The sequence below is a fragment of the Elgaria multicarinata genome, chromosome 1 (assembly GCF_023053635.1).
Source record: "Elgaria multicarinata webbii isolate HBS135686 ecotype San Diego chromosome 1, rElgMul1.1.pri, whole genome shotgun sequence".
NCBI classification, from domain to species: Eukaryota; Metazoa; Chordata; class Lepidosauria; order Squamata; family Anguidae; genus Elgaria; species Elgaria multicarinata.
In genome coordinates, this window is record NC_086171.1 from 2,979,156 (window position 1) to 2,998,187 (window position 19,032).

Below are 19,032 nucleotides of genomic sequence, written 5' to 3' on the forward strand. Positions count from 1 at the left end.
AAGGGCGCTAAGTTGGGGACAGCTGTCTCAGCCGCTCCCTCTTTCAGCCTGGGAGCCAAACTCCATTCTGGAGAAGTGCTCGGGGGCCGCACTCCACTGGTGGGCGTGGCCAAAGGCAAAAAGGGTGGTGCAAAATGCCAGCGCAGTTTAGATCAAAGCTCTTACTGCCAGGACCTCAGCCGGGAAATCACCCAACGACCGGCAGCCAGAGGAAAGGGGAAACCTTGGAAGACCAGATTGAGGCCTCAGCAGCGGAGGCTGGTGCCTCCGGTGTCAGCGGCGCAGTGAATCCTCTCCGGGTTTCTGCCAGAACCAGGTCAGAACTCTTAGCAGCATGAAGGAGCTCCCTTGGATAGCTGCTTTAGAGCGCCGACTGAAACCCGGAGCGGATTCACCGCCCCACTGACATTGGAGCCACCAGCCTCCGCGGGACCTCAGGCCCACAGTCCTGAGGTTGAACACCCTTGCTCTCAGAGTGGCCCTGACGAACGCCCAAGGAGCTCAGCCTCTTGCCCTCCAGCTCTGGTCCGCCAGACGGTTCTGGGAATCCCGCAATGGCAGAAGCCCCAATATCTGCACCGACTCCGTCACCGCTTTTAGCAGGTGCAGAGGGTGCTCTGCACGGCTTGCCAGGACGGCGCCGCGCCTCCGCCCGCCCCTGCTCCTCTGTTTCACCTCGTTCTCCCGTCTCTGATGGCACCCAGGAAATTTACAGCCTGGAGAGAGGCACGGTGTCGACAGGCAGAGGCGTTCCGTCTTGCTACGCGCACACTTGGCATGGTTCCCGGGAGCCCGAAGTCTCCCTCCTCCGTAAATCACAGGTTTGAGCAGGGAGAGGATTTCCCCCTCCGAGCAGGGATCCCGCTCAGAGCTGGTGGAGCAGGAGTGACACTTGCGGGCGCCCACGGGCCCAGGCGGCTTCGTGTACACTCACACGCCTGCCATGGGAGCCTGTGCACGCGGCACGAATGGTCGGCGGAACAAAAGCAGGCGGTCTGCTCCAAGCTGCCACAGAGCAGAGATGCACTCGACAACTCTGGGGGGTGGGGAGCGCGCCAAGTCAAATTCTCCAGATACTTAGGGTGACCATATGGAAAGGAGGACTGGGCTCCTGTATCTTTAACAGTTGTATTGAAAAGGGAATTTCAGCAGGTGTCATTTGTATATATGGAGAACCTGGTGAAACTTCCTCTTTGTCACAACAGTTAAAGCTGCAGGAGCCCTGCCCTCTTTTAAATCTGGTTGCTCTAGTATAGCTCCTGCACTTTAACTGTTGTGATAGATTCCTGCATTGAGCAGGGGGTTGGACTCGATGGTCTTGTAGGCCCCTTCCAGCTCTGCTATTCTATGATTCTATGATGAAGAGGGAGTTTCACCAGGTTCTCCATATATATAAATGACACCTGCTGAAATTCCCTTCTCTATGCAACTGTTAAAGATACAGGAGCCCGGTCCTCCTTTTCACATGGCCACCCTAAGATACTCTACAGTCATTCTAGATTCTCTAGAGGCATTCAAGAAAGCCAGGCGACATGAAATGGGAAACAGGAATATCAGAGCAGACCCACGGAGGGAGATCTCTCCCTGACTCCCAAATACAGCAACTGCTGAATGGCCCAGTGATAACAATTGACATTATAGGATGGACTGGTAACACCATACTGCGGTGGGCGTATCCTCGCTTCCTAACAGGACTGCTCTTATTCAGGGGTCCAGCCATACCACCTTCGAGCAATTTTCCATCTGCCCAGTCCTCACTGGCCTGTGTTTTGGGGAGCAGAGCTCCCCACCACCACCTCAGTTTATACTTCTACAAACCTTCAAATCCCCTCTATCATGCTGATGCCGCCCTCTTCTTTCACAGTGGCCCCATTTCTGTCGGCACTCACCACTTGAGTTTGGTATTAGCGGGAGCAATCCCTTTTTAAAATTTGTGACGGACAACTTTAGATTTGGGCGCTGCCAGCCCCTACCAGAAATGTACGGATTTTCGCCATGTCGCTCCACCCATCGTGTGGGACATTTCTTTGCTGCAGCAGCGCCTGCCAGAATCTACGTGACTGACCGGATCCAGTCCCCGTGGTGGCAGGGCAGCGTGCCACAGGCAATAATGACCTTTACGCTCCTGACAATGGCGTGGAGGCCCCGCCACGTTGGAAGTAGCTTTCAGCAGCATTCAACTGGATCAAACCATCTACCTCAACGTCAAGCAAAACACTCAGTACAAATGTACTTGTATTTTCTTTTCTTTCTTTTTTTTACCATTGGTAATCCGCCCAGAGAAGCTTTGTTTTTGGACACCACAAATACGGCACGGGCTAAGCAAAGGCTTCTGGGGGCCACTCCGTTCTCCAGACGGCCACCTGGGGGGACGGGTATTTGGCCGCACAGAGTGAAGCCCATGCGGACGGTCCTTCTCTGGATGACGTGGGCATGGCCCAGCAGTCCATGAACTCGCCTCCCCTTCGCCCTTTTGCCCAGCGGAGGCTGGTGGCTCCGATGTCAGTGGCGCAGTGAATCCAGTCCGGGTTTCCGTCAGAATTCTAAAGCGGCTTGCAAAGCACGTTGTCCAGCTCCTTTAGAATTCTGACTGGTTCTGGCCAAAACCTGGAGTAGATTCACCGCCCTGCTGACCACGGAGCCACCAGCCTCCACCGCTTTTGCCCGCCCCACTCACTTGGTCTTCCGCAACTTGTTGTTCTCGGTTTTGAGCAGGTAGAGTTTCTTGGCGAAGAAGACGGTCATCATGAAGAGGAGCAGGACCACCAGGGCGGCGGAGCCCACGGCCACGCACATCACCTGGAAGTCGGTGATGATGGATTCGCAGCGGATGCCTTTGTGCCAGATGTAGTCTTGGGTGTTGCACCTGCAGCGGGACAAAAGCCAGAGCCGCTCAGCCATGGGCAGCGGGGAGAGCGGAGCGGAGTGGCACCCTGGGCGCAGGAGGCCACGTCCCCTCCCCACCCACGTCCCAGGCCTCCTCTAGAGTATTGCGTCCAGTTCTGGGCTCCACAATTCAAGAAGGACGCAGACAAGCTGGAGCGTGTTCAGAGGAGGGCAACCAGGATGATCAGGGGTCTGGAAACAAAGCCCTATGAAGGGTTACATTGGCTCAGCAATACTACAAACAAGAAGGATCTTGGAATTGTTGTAGATCGCAAGCTGAATATGAGCCAACAATGCGATGTGGCTGCAAGAAAGGCAAATGATATTTTGGGCTGCATTCATAGAAGTATAGCTTCCAAATCATGTGAGGTACTGGTTCCTCTCTATTCGGCCCTGGTTAGGCCTCATCTAGAGTATTGTGGCCAGTTCTGGGCTCCACAATTCAAGAAGGATGCAGACAAGCTGGAGCGTGTTCAGAAGAGGGCAACCAGGATGATCAGGGGTCTGGAAACAAAGCCCTATGAAGAGAGACTGAAAGAACCGGGCATCTTTAGCCTGGAGAAGAGGAGATTGAGGGGAGACATGATAGCACTCTTCAGATACTCAAAAGGTTGTCACACAGAGGAGGGCCAGGATCTCTTCTCGATCCTCCCAGAGTGCAGGACACGGAATAACGGGCTCAAGTTAAAGGAAGCCAGATTCCGGCTGGACATCAGGAAAAACTTCCTGACTGTTAGAGCAGTATGACAATGGAACCAGTTACCTAGGGAGGTTGTGGGCTCTCCCACACTAGAGGCCTTCAAGAGGCAGCTGGACAGCCATCTGTCCGGGATGCTTCAGGGTGGATTCCTGCATTGAGCAGGGGGTTGGACTCGATGGCCTTGTAGGCCCCTTCCAACTCTGCCATTTCATGACTCTATGATTCTTCCCAAGCTCTGCATGCAGAGGTGGTCTACCTTAGGAAGAGATACTGGAACTGGCTGTTGCTTGTTTTTTGTAAGCCCAGGTGCCTGGCGGGCTGGCGTCAGAGGGGACGCAGAGCTAGATGGACATCTGTAGTACATTTAAAGTGTGCCAACATTGTTTCAGTAATCCCTACAGCCCTGTAAGATAGGCCCATATTGTTTCTGCACATAGTGCATCATTGAACTATGGAACTCACTTCCACAAGATGGGGTGACGGACACCAACTTGGACGGCTTTAAAAGGGTGTTGGATAAATTCCTGGAGGAGAAGGCTATCAAGGGCTACTAGCCCTGATGGCTATGTGCTATCTCCAGTAGCAAAGGCAGTACGCCTCTGTACACCAGCAGCTGGGGAACATGGGTGGGAGGGTCTCCCTCCTTTTTTCTGGTGTTAAAGGTCTTTCCAGAAAGATAGCAACCCTATTGTTCAATCTGAGGTTCTTGAATGATGCAGTGGTGCCCGCTCCAGAATCTGAGAGGGCCTCCTGAAACCTCAAGAATTTCTAGAGAGGCAACCATGTTAGGTCCATTGTAGCACAAACGGCAAAGAGTCTTGTGTCACCCTGAAGATGGATACATTGATTGTGAAGTTACCAGGCCTTGAACTTCGCCACAGTGATGAGGAAAGCCACATTCTCTCACTGCGGGAGATTCACTGCGGGAGATTCATATTTCACACAGAGGAGGGCCAGGATCTCTTCTTGATCCTCCCAGAGTGCAGGACACGGAATAACGGGCTCAAGTTAAAGGAAGCCAGATTCCGGCTGGACATCAGGAAAAACTTCCTGACTGTTAGAGCAGTGTGACGGTGGAATCAGCTACCTAGGGAGGTGGTGGGCTCTCCCACACTAGAGGCATTCAAGAGGCAGATGGACAACCATCTGTCAGGGATGCTTCAGGGTGGATTCCTGCACTGAGCAGGGGGTTGGACTAGATGGCCTTGTAGGCCCCTTCCAACTCTGCTATTCTATGATTCTATGATTCTATTCTATTTTCACTTCCACAATCCCAAATATCGCTGGGGGTGGGGGGAGAAGGCAATTTTGCTAAGGAAGCCCCAGTTGTTTAATCCGTGTAAAATCCCCCACCCCACATGTGGAGGGTGATGTTCGTCGAGGCTTTCTGGCCAAGTGAGGAGGACCTGTTCAAACCCTTGTGCTGGTTAATTCATTTGAAAGATTTCCACCCCATCTTTCCAAGAATAATTTTTAGGGTTGCTTACCAGAGAAAACAAAATTAATTAGTCGCTAGCAAACACAGTTAGAACACAACTGAAGCGCCAACAGCAGCAACGTCAAGACGCAACAAAGCAAGAATCAACACAGCAATAAGAACGTGGATAGCAAATACAACTTGAGACGTGGCCATTGTGATGAGCTGGGGCAAAGGGTCTCTGCCTGCTGCCTAAAAACCATTTGCCAGGAGGGAGCGCTTCAAAGTCAGGGGCCACCCAGGAGGCCTTCTCGGGGGCCACCCACCTGACCTCTAAAGGCAGGGCTGATGGGACAAGGGCCTCGAGTCGTGGTCACAATTACTGGGCTGGCCAGAGACCCACAGCTTTCACCGTAAGCGGACGCTTGTCTTGCCACACCTCAGAGAGGAACAAGAGAGAAACACGTTTCTCAGACGACCAAGAGATAAGGCACATTCAGAGAAACGGTGAATACACACATAAATATAAAAGCAGGACCTGCAACAAAAAGTTGCAGCGCGAAGTCCTTCTTTGCCAGATTCCAGCCACTTCATGCCATTCCGGCCCTCTGCCACAAACGCTGGGCAGCATTCCACGGCCCCTGAGCCCCATGGTCATTGGGAAGTTACACACACACACACACACACACACACACACACACACACACACACACTTAAGGGTTTTTCTTTTTTACCTAAAGATTTGTTATAGTTCTGCAAATCCTGAGGTTCCCAAATCTGCTGATACCTCCTGCTTTTGCATGCGTTGGTGCTGCTGGTTTGGCTACATAAGCATCGGCTCACAGCCCGAACACTGGAAATAGAGGGACCTGCAACAGAATTTTGCAGTATATCCTCACCTTCAAATAGGGTTCTTCTTGGTCAGGGTTCCAATCAGCACCAACACCCATTTTCCATTCCCCTCCCCCAGCTGACACTCAGTACTCTGTGGTTGCTGAGCATGCTGGGCTAGGTTTTTTTGGGAGAGGAGGCGGCCCCTTAGGTTTCTAAAAAAGACTGTTTGTCCTTCGTTCCCCTGAGTATGCTGACACCTCCCCTCTCGTTTCTCCGTGTCTCCACGTGAGTTCCATTTCTGCCAGCACTCACCACCCGAGTTTGCTATTAAGGGGAATGCTGATGGTTCAGAATAAGGTGGGCAAGAGTTCCAGGGTAATCACATTCTGGGCTGCACCACTTCAGGCTGAAACAAAAGACGCCCTTTGGAAGGTTCTCCGTTACGTCATTTGTATATATGGAGGACCTGGTGAAATTCCCTCTTCATCACAACAGTTAAAGTGCAGGAGCTATACTAGAGTGACCAATTTAAAAGAGGGCAAGGCACCTGCAGCTTTAACTGTTGTGATGAAGAGGGAAATTCACCAGGTTCTCCATATATATAAATGACACCTGCTGAAATTCCCTTTTCAATACAACTGTTAAAGATACAGGAGCCCTGTCCTCCTTTTCATATGGTCACCCTACTGTTATAAACCAATTTCCCTGTAAAGCCAAAAACCCAACACATCAGCAACAGGCTATGTGAAAACTCTCTCTCTCTCTCTCTCTCTCTCTCTCTCTCTCTCATAGAATCATAGAATAGCAGAGTTGGAAGGGGCCTACAAGTCCATCGAGTCCAACCCCCTGCTCAAGGCAGGAATCCACCCTAAAGCACCCCTGACAGATGCTTGTCCAGCTGCCTCTTGAAGGCCTCTAGTGTGGGAGAGGCCACAGCCTCCCTAGGTAACTGTGCTAGATTAATATAGATTAAACATGTGCTAGATTACTATATACTGGTCTTCTGCAACCTGGCACCCTTCCAATCTGTTGGACTAGGAGCCCCATCATCCACAGCCACAAAAGACACTGGGTTGGGGAAGGCTGAAATAGACTATGCATTCAACAAGGTGACTACAAGGATGAACTTCCAGTCACCTCGGAAATTGACACACACACCCATTCCACTGCCTGCGGAATTAATCAAGCCTTTGTGTACTGTGTCATTTTGGGGTTTGGGGGGAGAATACAGGGCCCTTAATGAAATGCATGTGTCCCAATGCCTGACACCCTTCGGCTTTAGCCAAATCATGCCCCTTCTATCTAAGACCTGTCGCTAAGGGGCCCTTCACAAAACATGTTCAGAGGAGGGCAGCCAGGATGATCAGGGGTCTGGAAACAAAGCCCTATGAGGAGAGACTGAAAGAACTGGGCCTGTTTAGCCTGGAGAAGAGAAGACTGAGGGCAGACATGAGAGCACTCTTCAAAGACTTAAAAGGTTGTCACACAGAGGAGGGCCGGGATCTCTTCTCAATCCTCCCAGAGTGCAGGACACGGAATAACGGGCTCAAGTTAAAGGAAGCCAGATTCCAGCTGGACATCAGGAAAAACTTCCTGACTGTTAGAGCAGTACGACAATGGAATCAGTTGCCTGGTGAGGTTGTGGGCTCTCCCACACTAGAGGCCTTCAAGAGGCAGCTGGACAACCCTCTGCCAGGGATGCTTTAGGGTGGATTCCTGTATTGAGCAGGGGGTTGGACTCGATGGCCTTTAGGCCCCTTCCAACACTACTATTCTGATTCTATAAGGGGCCCGGACCCTCATTCACCACCCTGTAATTTGAGCGTTGGGCCCAGCCGGGTTCTGGGTACGAGGGCGCAAGAGCGCACCCTGACTGCACGGTGATACGGCGGCTTCCCCGTGGGAGATGGGTTCCCGCACGGGAGATGCGTGCCATGTGATCCAGCGGGCGAGAAGCTGGAGCATGTGGGACGTGGGTTCGAATCCAAGCACTCCTTGCCAGAGGTATATAGCTGGGCCCAGTGCTGGCGTGACTTTCCCGCGCCACCGTGTGTCAGAGCTCATTAGCGGTAGGAACGATATCCCAGCAGCACAGCTCTGACCTAATTCCAGCTCCGCTGAGCAGGCCCGGCAGTAAGGGGGCAGGGAGGGGGCAGGGAAGCCCTCTGCACACCGGCCCGGCACATGGAACCACGATGCCGGAGGCTGTTTCCAGGAAGACCGGCCCAGGCGGGGTGTGTGTGGGTGTGGGTGTGAGCCTGCCTTGTTTAATATTGAATTCTTCTGATCATTTTATTGATGTTATGTTGTTCTTTGGTTTTATGGTTGTAATGTGGCCCAGGGGCGTTTGCCAGCTGGGTGGCATACAAATCTGATAAATACATAAATACATAAATACATAAATACATAAATAAATAAATAAATAAATAAATGAATGAATGAATGAATGAATGGATTGGCGTGTGGCCCACAGTGGGCGTAGCCCCTCCTGGGGTCAGGCATTCAGGCCAGTAGAGGGCTGGGGGGTGGGGCCTCTGTGCACCCTCCTCCAACATAGGTAAGAACAAGAATAGGAAAACCAGCACTGGACACGGTCGAGTCACGGATTAAGAGACTGAGCTGTGAACCAGGGAGAACGTAAGAGGCCATCTGTTCCAGCATCCTGTCTCTGACAGAGGACAGCCAGATACCTCCATCGCCCATCATCCCTGACCATGGGCTGATATGGCTGTGGCTGATATCAGGGTCCTCCAGATATTTTTGGACTACAACCTCTATCAGCCCCAGCCATCATGGCCGATGGTCTGGGATGATGGGAGTTAGAGTTCAACAAGACATTTTGCTACCTTTCACCTCCTGCCTCCCCGTGGAGAATCTGCTAAAAACAACATTTGTTTACTTATTTGCTCTGTTCGTTTATTTTATTTATTCTGTCACCCTAACTCAGCCTTCCTCAACCTGGGGCGCTCCAGATGTGTTGGACTACGACTCCCAGAATGCCCCAGCCAGCTGACTGGGGCATTCTGGGAGTTGTAGTCCAACACATCTGGAGCGCCCCAGGTTGAGGAAGGCTGCCTAACTCTTTCAGCCTGAAGGTCGAATTCAGTTTTGGAGAAGCGCTTTGGGACTGTGGTCCAGTGGTGGGCGGGGCCGAAGGGGGAAAGGGGCAGGGCAAAGGGGGAAAGAGGGTGGGGCCAAAACAGAAAACATCCAAGCACATTGCAGCATAAAGCAGCCACTGAGACTCAGAAGAGGTGAGGATGGAGAAGAAACTGCACAATGAACCAGGAAACCAATGAACCAGGGGAGGCTGGTGTCTCCAAAGGTCCGCAGGGCGGTGAATCCACTCCGGGTTTCAGCCAGCACTCTCAAGGAGCTGTCCAAGGTTTTGACTGAAACCCAGAGCGGATGTACCACCCCGCCAACATCAGAGGCACCAGCTTCCACTGGTAAAACTTCAAGTCTGGGGGGGGCTAAACCCGTCCCCTTTTCCAGAAACACCGTTCGTTTGGTCATTTCCCAGCTTCTGTGGAGTTTTTCCCCCATCCTAAAAGACGAAAATGCCTCTCCTAGGGTTTGGATGCCGGCAATAAGAGTTTTAATCTAAAATATGCTGGCATTTTGCACACGCACCCTCCTTCTTCGGCCCTGCCCAGCACTAGAACACAGCCCCTCCCCCATCAAGAGCGTCTCCAGAATTGAATCCGACCCTCCAAATCAGCCTTCCTCAACCTGGGGCGCTCCAGATGTGTTGGACTGCATCTCCCAGAATGCCCCAGCCACTGGCTGGGGCATTCTGGGAGATGCAGTCCAACACATCTGGAGCGCCCCAGGTTGAGGAAGGCTGCTCCAGATGAAAGCGGCCCCACACCCACCTTCTGGATCCAGTCCAAGCGCCCCTTATCCACCCCCATTTTTAATGCTAAGAGTTGTTCCGAACCTGCCATGTGCTCCTGTTTTTTATGACCCTGCTTGTGGGCCTGGTCACCGCGGGAAGCAGGTGGATACTGGATTAAGGAGGCCTTTGGCCCGGCCCAGCGGGACTCCCCTGATTTGGGGTCCAGGGAGGAAGACCTCGCCCCCGCGGACGCTGGTGGGGTTTTGCACATGGTGCATCTCTCTCACTCATGTGGCGTCATCTGTACTGCGGCTCCCTAGGAGAATCAGAGTGAAACTATTGCTTCTTCTAGATCTGTTTTGTCTATGTTTTTAATCAGTTTTTAATGTGTTTTATATTAATTGTTGTTCCCCGCCTTGATCCAAGTGGAGAGGCGGGTAAGAAATATATGATGATGATGATGATGATGATGATGTTCATAGCTTAGGGGTTCTCCTAGAACCATCTTTGTCACTTGAGGCTCAGTTGGCCTCGGTGGCACGGAGTGCTTTCTACCAACTTTGGTTGGTGGCCCAGCTACGCCCCTATCTGGACAGGGATAACCTAGCTTCAGTTGTCCATGCTCTGGTAACTTCCAGATTAGATTACTGCAATGCCCTCTACATGGGGCAGCCTTTGAAGACGGTCCGGAAGCTGCAGCTTGTGCAAAATGCGGCGGCCAGATTGATAGCTGGAACAGGGAGGTTTGAGCATATAACGCCAATTCTGGCCCACTTGCATTGGCTGCCTATATGTTTCCGAGCCCAATTCAAGGTGCTGGTCTTAACCTATAAAGCCCTACATGGCTTGGGACCGCAATACCTGACGGAACGCCTCTCCCGACATGAACCTACCCGTACACTGCGCTCAACATCTAAGGTCCTCCTCCAAGTGCCTACTCCGAGGGAAGCTCGGAGGATGGCAACAAGGGAGAGGGCCTTCTCAGTGGTGGCCCCCCGACTGTGGAATGATCTTCCCGATGAGGCTCGCCTGGCGCCAACGTTGTTATCTTTTCAGCGCCAGGTCAAGACTTTTCTCTTCTCCCAGGCATTTAACAGCATTTAACAACGTTAAGTTTGTTTTTAATGGACCCCAGAATTGTTGTTTTTAAATGGATACTGTTGTTTTTATACTGTTTTTGATGGTTTTAAAATTTTGCATTCTTTTAATGTTTACCATTTTTAATTGTTGTAAACCGCCCAGAGAGCTTCGGCTGTGGGGTGGTATATAAATGTAATAAAACAAATAAATAAATAAATAATTACACCAGCATTTCCCAACCTGGCCTCCCTCCACACATGGACTACAACTCCCATGATCCCTAGCCTGCATGGCCAAGGGCACTTTCCCCAGCACCAATCAGCTGGGCAGCGGGAGGAGATGCACCATTTAAAGGGGGAGGCTAGTGCACAAGGGTGGATATCAGCCACCAGGCAGGCTCCTGCCCACTTCGATCACCTCGCACAGCAGCTTGGGGGGCGCGCAATTCAGCAGGGGAGGAGGCGGGTGGGGAGGACCCCCATGCACAGCCCTCCTCCCCATCCCAACCCCGGAGAGCCACAGCTGCCAGCCAGTGTTGACAATACTGGGCCGGATGGACCAAGAGTCAGACTCCGTATATGGCAGCTTTCAATGGGACTTAGAATCATAGAATAGCAGAGTTGGAAGGGGCCTACAAGGCCATCAAGTCCAACCCCCTGCTCAAGGCAGGAATCCACCCTAAAGCATCCCTGACAGGTGGTTGTCCAGCTGCCTCTTGAAGGCCTCTAGTGCGGGAGAGCCCACAACCTCCCTAGGTAACTGGTTCCATTGTCGCACTGCTCTAACAGTCAGGAAGTTTTTCCGGATGTCCAGCTGGAATCTGGATTCCTTTAACGAGCCCGTTATTCCGTGTCCTGCACTCTGGGAGGATTGAGAAGAGATCCTGGCCCTCCTCTGTGTGACAACCTTTTAAGTCTTTGAAGAGTGCCATCATGTCTCCCCTCAATCTTCTCTTCTCCGGGCTAAACATGCCCAGTTCTTTCAGTCTCTCTTCATAGGGCTTTGTTTCCAGACCCCTGATCATCCTGGCTGCCCTCCTCTGAACACGCTCCAACTTGTCTGCGTCCTTCTTCAATTGTGGAGCCCAGAACTGGACGCAATACTCTAGATGAGGCCTAACCAGGGCTGAATAGAGAGGAACCAGGACCTCACGTGATTTGGAAGCTATACTTCTATTAATGCAGCCCAAAATACCATTGGCCTTTCTTGCAGCCATATCGCACTGTTGGCTCATATTCAGCTTGTGATCTACAACAATTCCAAGATCCTTCTCATTTGTGGTGTTGCTGAGCCAAGTATCCCCCATCTTGTAACTGTGCCTTTGGTTTCTATTCCCTAAATGTAGAACTTGGCATTTATCCCTATTAAATTTCATCCTGTTGTTTTCAGCCCAGCACTCCAGCCTATCAAGATCCCTTTGGAGTTTGTTTCTGTCTCCCAGGGTATGAGCTATCCCACCCAATTTGGTGTCGTCTGCAAATTTGATAAGTAAGTGAAGGTGAGCCTGCAGCCAAAGGCTGTGAGCCTGCGCACACTTATCTGGGACTAAGCCTCAATGGGACTTTCTTCTGAGTAGACAGGTAGGGGACTGAGCTGTAAGAGCGCGCTTGTTGCAGGAAGCTGACGTGGAAGCTCTGATGGCCGTGGCTCAGTGGGAGAGCCCTTGCTTGGCATGCAGGAGGCCCCGGGTTCGATCCCCAGGTGGGGCCAGGAAAGAATCCTCCCTGGGACCCTGGAGAGCCGCAGCTGCCAGTCAGTGTCGCCAACACTGGGCTAGATGGGCCAAGGCTCGGACTCCCATATCAGGCAGCTTCCCAGGTCCTGGCGCTCCTCCTGGGCTGGGCTTCAGCTGCTCCCTGACCAGGAAGAAGAGGGTCCTCTCGAACCAAGAGGACTGGAGGCCAGACGGAGTTAACCGAGACGCCTCCACGATTCAATTCTACACTCACTCCGGATGGTTCAACCTCCGGCAAAGTCATTGCTTCAACACCTAAGTTCACAAAGGGCGGGTTTTGAGCACAGGGAGTGGGGGGGAATGAGCCGCCGCTGCTGCTGGTGGTGGTAGACAGGCAACACGGAGGGATGCAAACCCGCCCCACCCCCCGTTTCTTAGAAGGGGGGCGAGTTCGAAAGACTGCCTTAACCCCTGAGACTTCATTCCCCCCCACCCTCCCCGCAAGCAAAACAGAGACCAGGCTGCGTTGGCTCACTCATCTCTTACTTCCTGCTTTCATCTCCTCTCCTAGAGTTCCACCCCACCTCCTTTAACCACGCCCATTTATCAACCCCCCATCTTTGGCCACGCCCCTTCATCAAAGAAACTGTCAGTAAGCAGTGTTATACAATGGGGAAAAGGCATTCTGAGCATGTACAAAATGCTTCTCCCAGGTCACCGAACCACTGCCACCTCAAGTCCGAAGGCCTGAGCATTGCTCCTTCTTGGAGGAGGAGCCCCCCCCCCCCGAGTCTCCACCTGCCGGACGCAGAACCCCCATGGGTCGCAGGGGGGTTCCCCGTCCCTGGTCTAGAAGCTCAGCACAGCCTCTCCGGCTCTTGGCTGGATTCTGGGGACGTCGTCCGAACGTTCTCCGAGCACCTCCGAATTCGGGCGAGTACTCCCCAGCCCCTACGCTTCACGCTGGTTCCCTGCAACTTTCCACATCTGCTCGCTTTCACCACTGATGAACACGGAGGCCTGAGGGTCTACAAGAGTAGCCGAACAAGGTGGTAGAATTCTGACATGGCACCACTTCAAGCTGCAGGTGTACGTGTATGGGGGGGCAGGGTGGAGGGCCAATTACATCTTTTAACGCTTGTCCCTCTAAAGACAAACCAGATCCCTGCAACCAGAGAACTAGCTCCTCAAGGAGTGAGCTAAGTGACCTCTATCACAAATGTGCAATCTTTCCTTATTTGCAGGGGCTTGCATGCGTCTCTTGCGCAGGGGATGGGTGTTCATAAATAACACCCTTCCACACACACACAATTTGAAATAGCCCTGGGGCAGACTCACGACATTTTCCTGCCTGAGGCAAAGGCTAAGATTGCAGCCGCCCGCCTCCCATTCCATGTACAGAACCCAACTGGACCTGCAGCTGAACCTTTCTCCCGTATCGATAACGGCACAGTGTCTTCCACCGTACAGCAGGCGGCCTGCTGCCCTCCATCTCCTAAACCAGCCTGCTGTACGGTGGAAGACACTGTGCCGTTATCGATACGGGAGAAAGGTTCAGCTGCAGGTCCAGTTGGCACCTTGCCGCCATCTCCCTGCATCCTCCGCCTGAAGCAGCCAGCTCACTTCACCTAAGGGTAGGGCCGGCCCTGCAGACCACAATCCCCTCTGACCACCTCATGGGCCTGGACCCTCCTCGTCGCGTAGCGTTCCGAAGGCCTGTTTCCCCATCGCCCTCCAAAACCTGACTGCGGGAGGCCATGCCCCACCCCTGCTCCAAACCTCTCCGGCCAGGGAAGACCCCCCCCCCAGCCCCCCCCCCAAGGAAGCCACTCACCTGCAGAAGGCTCCCAAGTTCTCCACCAGGTAGCACTGCCCCCCATTGTGGCAGTAGCTGGGGAAGGTGTCGCACACCGATTTGCAGGAGGCGTTGTGCCGCACGTAGCCGCTCCGGCACTCGGTGCCGTTCTCGCTGCCGCCCAGAGACAGGCTCAAGTCCCTGCCCGCTTCCGCCGCCGGCTGGGGCCTGGGGGTGGCCACACCGCTCCCCCCGGAGATGATGAACGGCGGGATGAGGTAGCGGCGACTCGTGGACTCTGCTTCCTGGACCATGGTTTGGATTTTGGGGGTAGCCAGAGTGGGGATCCGGTAGCCATTCTCGTCTGCCAGGTCCCTGGCCAGCCCACCTGCCCCATCTTCCTCCTCTTCTTCCTCTTCCTCCTCCTCTTCCTCGGGCTCCTCCAGATCCTCCTCGTCCCCGTCCGCGTAGAAGGAGGTGGTGGGATAGAAGTCGGACTCGTCGAAGGGCGTGAAGTCGTCGTAGAGGTCGTGGAGAGACCAGGACATGCCTTTGTCGTCCGGAGGTTTCCTCTTGGTAGAATCTGGGCCGGGGGGCCCCAGCCCCTCCCCGTCAAACAGGTCGTAGTAATCGATGTCAATGATCTCAGAGGCCAGGGGGTCCGAGGAGGGCTTGGGGCCCTGGGCGGCCTTGCCTGGGGGCGTGACCGCCGACTGGGGCGTCTGCCAGGTCAGGTCGGTGCGCCCCGGTGCCCCTTCAGCTGCCGGAGAGCTGCTGGAGGAATCCACCCACAACTCCAGAGGCTCCACCTTCTGGGCTGAATCCTGGTCCGGAACCCGTCCTGCCTCATCGGGCGTCTGGACGGGGCTGCTCGACGTGGGGGTCGGTAGCACCGCGACCCCAAACAGCTCACGCAGAAGGTCTGCCTCGGCGGAACTGTGGCCGAGGCCCGGCCTGGGGGCCGAGCTGCTCTCTCCGGTCCATGGGAAGGAGGAAGGGGCCGTGGTCCAAGCAGCAAAACCCGCCTGGCCTGAAGAGGTCTTGGCCTGCTGGTCCCCACTCCCGGCTTCCTCTTGGCTCTCTGGGGCAGGCGGCGGGCTCTCGGCCGCGCCCTTCAGGTCAGAGAGCGTCCAGGTCCCGTCGTGTCCCTGGACCGGCTGAGCAAAGCCCGTGACGGCGGACAGCGCTTCCATGGGAGCCTCGGCAGCCTCACGGCGTGGGCTCAGCCGGGGCTCCGTCTCCCGCTCCATCCCTCCTGGGCAGCCCAAACAAGGGCCTGGCTTGTTCCACTCTTCGTCCGGCTCCCCAGAAATGTACCTCACTGTGATGCCTGCCCCAGGGGGGCTGCTGGCAGCCGGGTCGCCGTCTGAAGCGGCAGCAGCCTGCCCTCCTCCTCCTCCTCCGCTTGAGAGAACAGCAGGTGCCTCGAGACGGGATTCCTTTGCTCCAGCTGCCTGCCAAGAGGCCTCGGCTGCTGAGACATTTCCCCCTCGCCAAGCGCCGTTCTTCGGAGGCGCTGGGCGGTCATTCCCTGGCGGCTCTCCATTTGCCGTGGCCGGCAGCCGGCTGCCCTTCCAGAGGGCTCCTTGGATGTCAGTGGCGTTCGGGGATCTGGGATGTTGTTCCGAGGCTGTAGGGGAGAAAGGAGGAAAAATGGGAGAGATGTGAGCCCAGGGATCTGGGCAGCGCATCCCAGAGATGCGCCCATCCTATAGGCCCATTCATGACCAGTCCCCATCCTCTCTCTCGCTGGCGCACACACGCACACATCCCGGTCCATCCCATGACACATGCCTGCTTTTTCCGAAACACCCCTCGCCCCACCGCAGACAACCACAGGAATACTTCACACCGAATGGGGTTTTCCCAATTGGGGAAAAAAAATACGTTTCCTTTCTTTCCTTTTTTCTTCTTGCCACGGCTCCCATGGCAAAAATAGCACCTGTCTCGGTTCCCACTTCATTCCCACACATTCTCGCTCTCTGATTCATCTTTTCCTCCGTCCCCCTCATTTCAAGCGGAGTAGAGCAGAATTCATCCCTGGGAGGGGGCGGGAAAAGAGGACACTTCCCTTTGGGTTCCCGTTCTTTCTGCAGCACGAAACCTCAGAGCCCGGGTTTTGCCAGTCGGGAGGAATCCTTGGGCAATGGGGTGGGGTGGGGTGGGGGTCCGCTTTCACACACCCTCCCCCGGCATTTTAGTGCTGCCTTCTCCGAGAGAGGGATCGGTTGCGAGGGCTCAGACAAAGGGAAGGGGCTGGAGCGAGGCAAATTGCAAGCAGAAAGGAAGGGAAGACGGATTTGGGGGGTGAGCTGGGAAAGCAACGTCCAGACCCCCCTGAAAAAGCGGGGGGGGGGAGAAGCCTTGGCAGAAGGTGCCGGAGGAGCCAGGCTGACTGCTGGGGCGTGTGTGTGCCTGGGAGAAGAGGGCGGCAGGGTTCAGTCAGGTTGATGGAGGGATCCCCAAAGAACAGCCCAGTCTGAGAGCCCCCAAAGGGGCGGCAGCATGGCCGTGGCAGGATCCTGGGCTGGGTGGATCCGGGGCAGCTCTTGCAAGCCTGTTTCAGCAAAAACCATGCATCCCATCATCCCCTCTTGTAAGGCTGTAGGAGCGTCCCCCTGGCCTTAAAATCTATAGATTTACACATCTGAACCTGACAGCAACGGCCAGATTAATTCCTTCCCCCCCTCCCCCTCCTGCCTCCCCCCCCCGAAAGCGTCTGAGGTTTATTTACGGCACTGTCACCATAGGGACCCTCCAGACATTTTCTGCCATCCTCTGTAGTCGTTCAAATAAAAGGATTCGTTAAAAAAGAAAATAATAATAACGTGAGTCCATGGAGGGAGGCAGGGGCAGGCGAAGGCGGGGGGGGGGGTGTCTGGGCACTGTGACCTCCTCCCTCCCCGCCCCCCCGCCCACCACCACACCTCTGGTTCGCCTGCCAGGGAATCGCCCGGACGTGATCCGGATTGATTCCGCATTTCGCTGCGATTCCCTTCCTCACTCCCAGCTACATGGCCAAGAGAGAGAGAAAAATAGCCCGGGGTGGAGGAAGGGTGGGGGAGGGCGAGAGAGGCGAGCGTGTGGATTTTGTAACACGTGTCTGGCATGACAACTACACAGCCTCAAAACGCTCCCATCATGTCCCCCTTGAAAGGAGGGGGGCCGCCTTACAAGGGGGTGGGGGGAGAAAGAAAGGGGAAGAATTCGGGGTGGGAGGGGGCTCCCTCCCCTCCCCGACCCCTCTCCCCAAGCCCCCCCCCGACCCCGGTTTTGCAATGCTGTACGTACCTAGGAGAGGGGGACGTTCCCCGCCCCTCCGCTTTGGGGGAGCCCCCCTCCCTCGGAAATGTGGGTCCAAATGCCCCCCTCGCCGCCGCTCCCCCCCCCGGGGGTCCTTGTCCTTGCAAGGCAGAAAGAGCTTCGCAGCTGCCAGGGGATGATCGGGGAGTCGGGGGGGGGGATGCCTAGGTGGGTGCCGCCCCCCCCCGCCCCAGCCGATGCCCCAGGGAAGGAGGGGCGGGGGGCGCGCATACACCCGCACCCGCACACACGCGCGCGCGCCCCCGCCCAGCCCGCAGGAGCGCCGCTTACCGGCCAGGAGCGCCGCCAGGGCCAGCAGCAGGAAGGCGGCGGCGGCGGCGGGGATCCCCGGCGGAGCGGCGAGGAGCGGGCGCCCCATCACTGCACCAGCGGTGGCGGCGCCGCCGCGTCCCGCCCTCCTCCTCCTCCTCCTCCTCCTCCTCCGCGGCCGAAGAGGCTCGTCTGGCGGCCGCGGCTCAGCCCCGCGGCATGGCGCGACCCCTCTCGCCCGCCCCCGGCCCGGCTCCGAATCAGCGGCCCGCGGCCCGGCGCCCCATCGCCGCCCGCCGCCCGCCCGCCCGCCCGCCCGCCTCCGTCGCCAGCAGCAGCAGCAGCAGCGCCCGACCGCCGGCCGGCCGTCACTCCCTGCCTCCCTCTCTCCCTCCCTCCCTCCGTCCCTCCGCGCGCTCGCCGCCGCCGCCGAGGAAGGAGGAGGCGGAGGGCAGAGGAGGAGGAGGCGCTTCAGTGCGGCGGATTACGGCGCCCGCGGGAAACGAGGGAGGGGGAGAGAGGGAGGGGGAGAGGGGGGACCCCCCCTCCCCTTGCAGCTGCTGGGCTGGGCTGGCGCTTGCAAAAGCGCAGGGCGAGACTCAGGCACACGCGCAGCACATGGGAGCTGAGGGTGGGGAGGTAAAGGGGGGGTCGTGGGAGAGAAATGGGGGGGGGGCGGGGATTGTCCGGAGCGAGAAGGCGTGTGAGCGCGGAGAGGAGGGGGGGGTATCTCTGGGCAGATCAAGTGGGATAGAGCGGCCTAGTTCCTGTCGTTTGGAGTACAAACCCCATCATCCTCAGCCAGCTTGATGGGGTTTTGCAGTCCAACACATTTATCTGTTCGTTCTATTTGCATTTCGTTATTACATGTCTATTCTGCCCAGCAACCGAATTCCTCTCTGCGGCCTACATAAGCCTGTCTCCTCCTCCACTCCATTTCTATCCTCGCAACAACAACCCTGTGAGGTAGGTAGGGCTGAGAGTCCGTGACCGGCCCAAAGTCACCCAGTGGGCTTCCACGGCCGAGTGGGGACTAGAACCTGGATCTCCTGACTCCCAGTCCAGCACTCTAGCCACTGCACCACACTAAAGGCCCCCCAGGTTGGGAGAGCCTGCTTCACATTAGAGGCCCTTCATGGAATGGAGCGTGGAGCGTTCAGCATTGCTTTGGGAAGAGATGCTTTGGCAAGAGCCCTTCCCTCCACCGATGGAACCCCACCCCACTCCACCTACT

The 19,032-nt window shown here is 55.6% G+C and overlaps 1 protein-coding gene across 1 annotated transcript in view; it reads right to left on the bottom strand.

Annotated features, from left to right (window-relative positions):
- The window catches only part of CSPG5 (chondroitin sulfate proteoglycan 5), a 32,036-nt gene extending 14,129 nt beyond the window's left edge, over positions 1–17,907 (bottom strand). Inside the window, exons 1-3 of the mRNA XM_063147579.1 lie at positions 17,820–17,907; positions 14,265–15,855; positions 2,678–2,866 (exon numbers count right to left, since the gene is read on the bottom strand). Of these exons, the coding sequence (XP_063003649.1) occupies positions 2,678–2,866; positions 14,265–15,855; positions 17,820–17,907 (1,868 nt within the window). The remainder of the gene's footprint in view (positions 1–2,677; positions 2,867–14,264; positions 15,856–17,819) is intronic.
- Between the last annotated feature and the right edge of the window lie 1,125 nt (positions 17,908–19,032).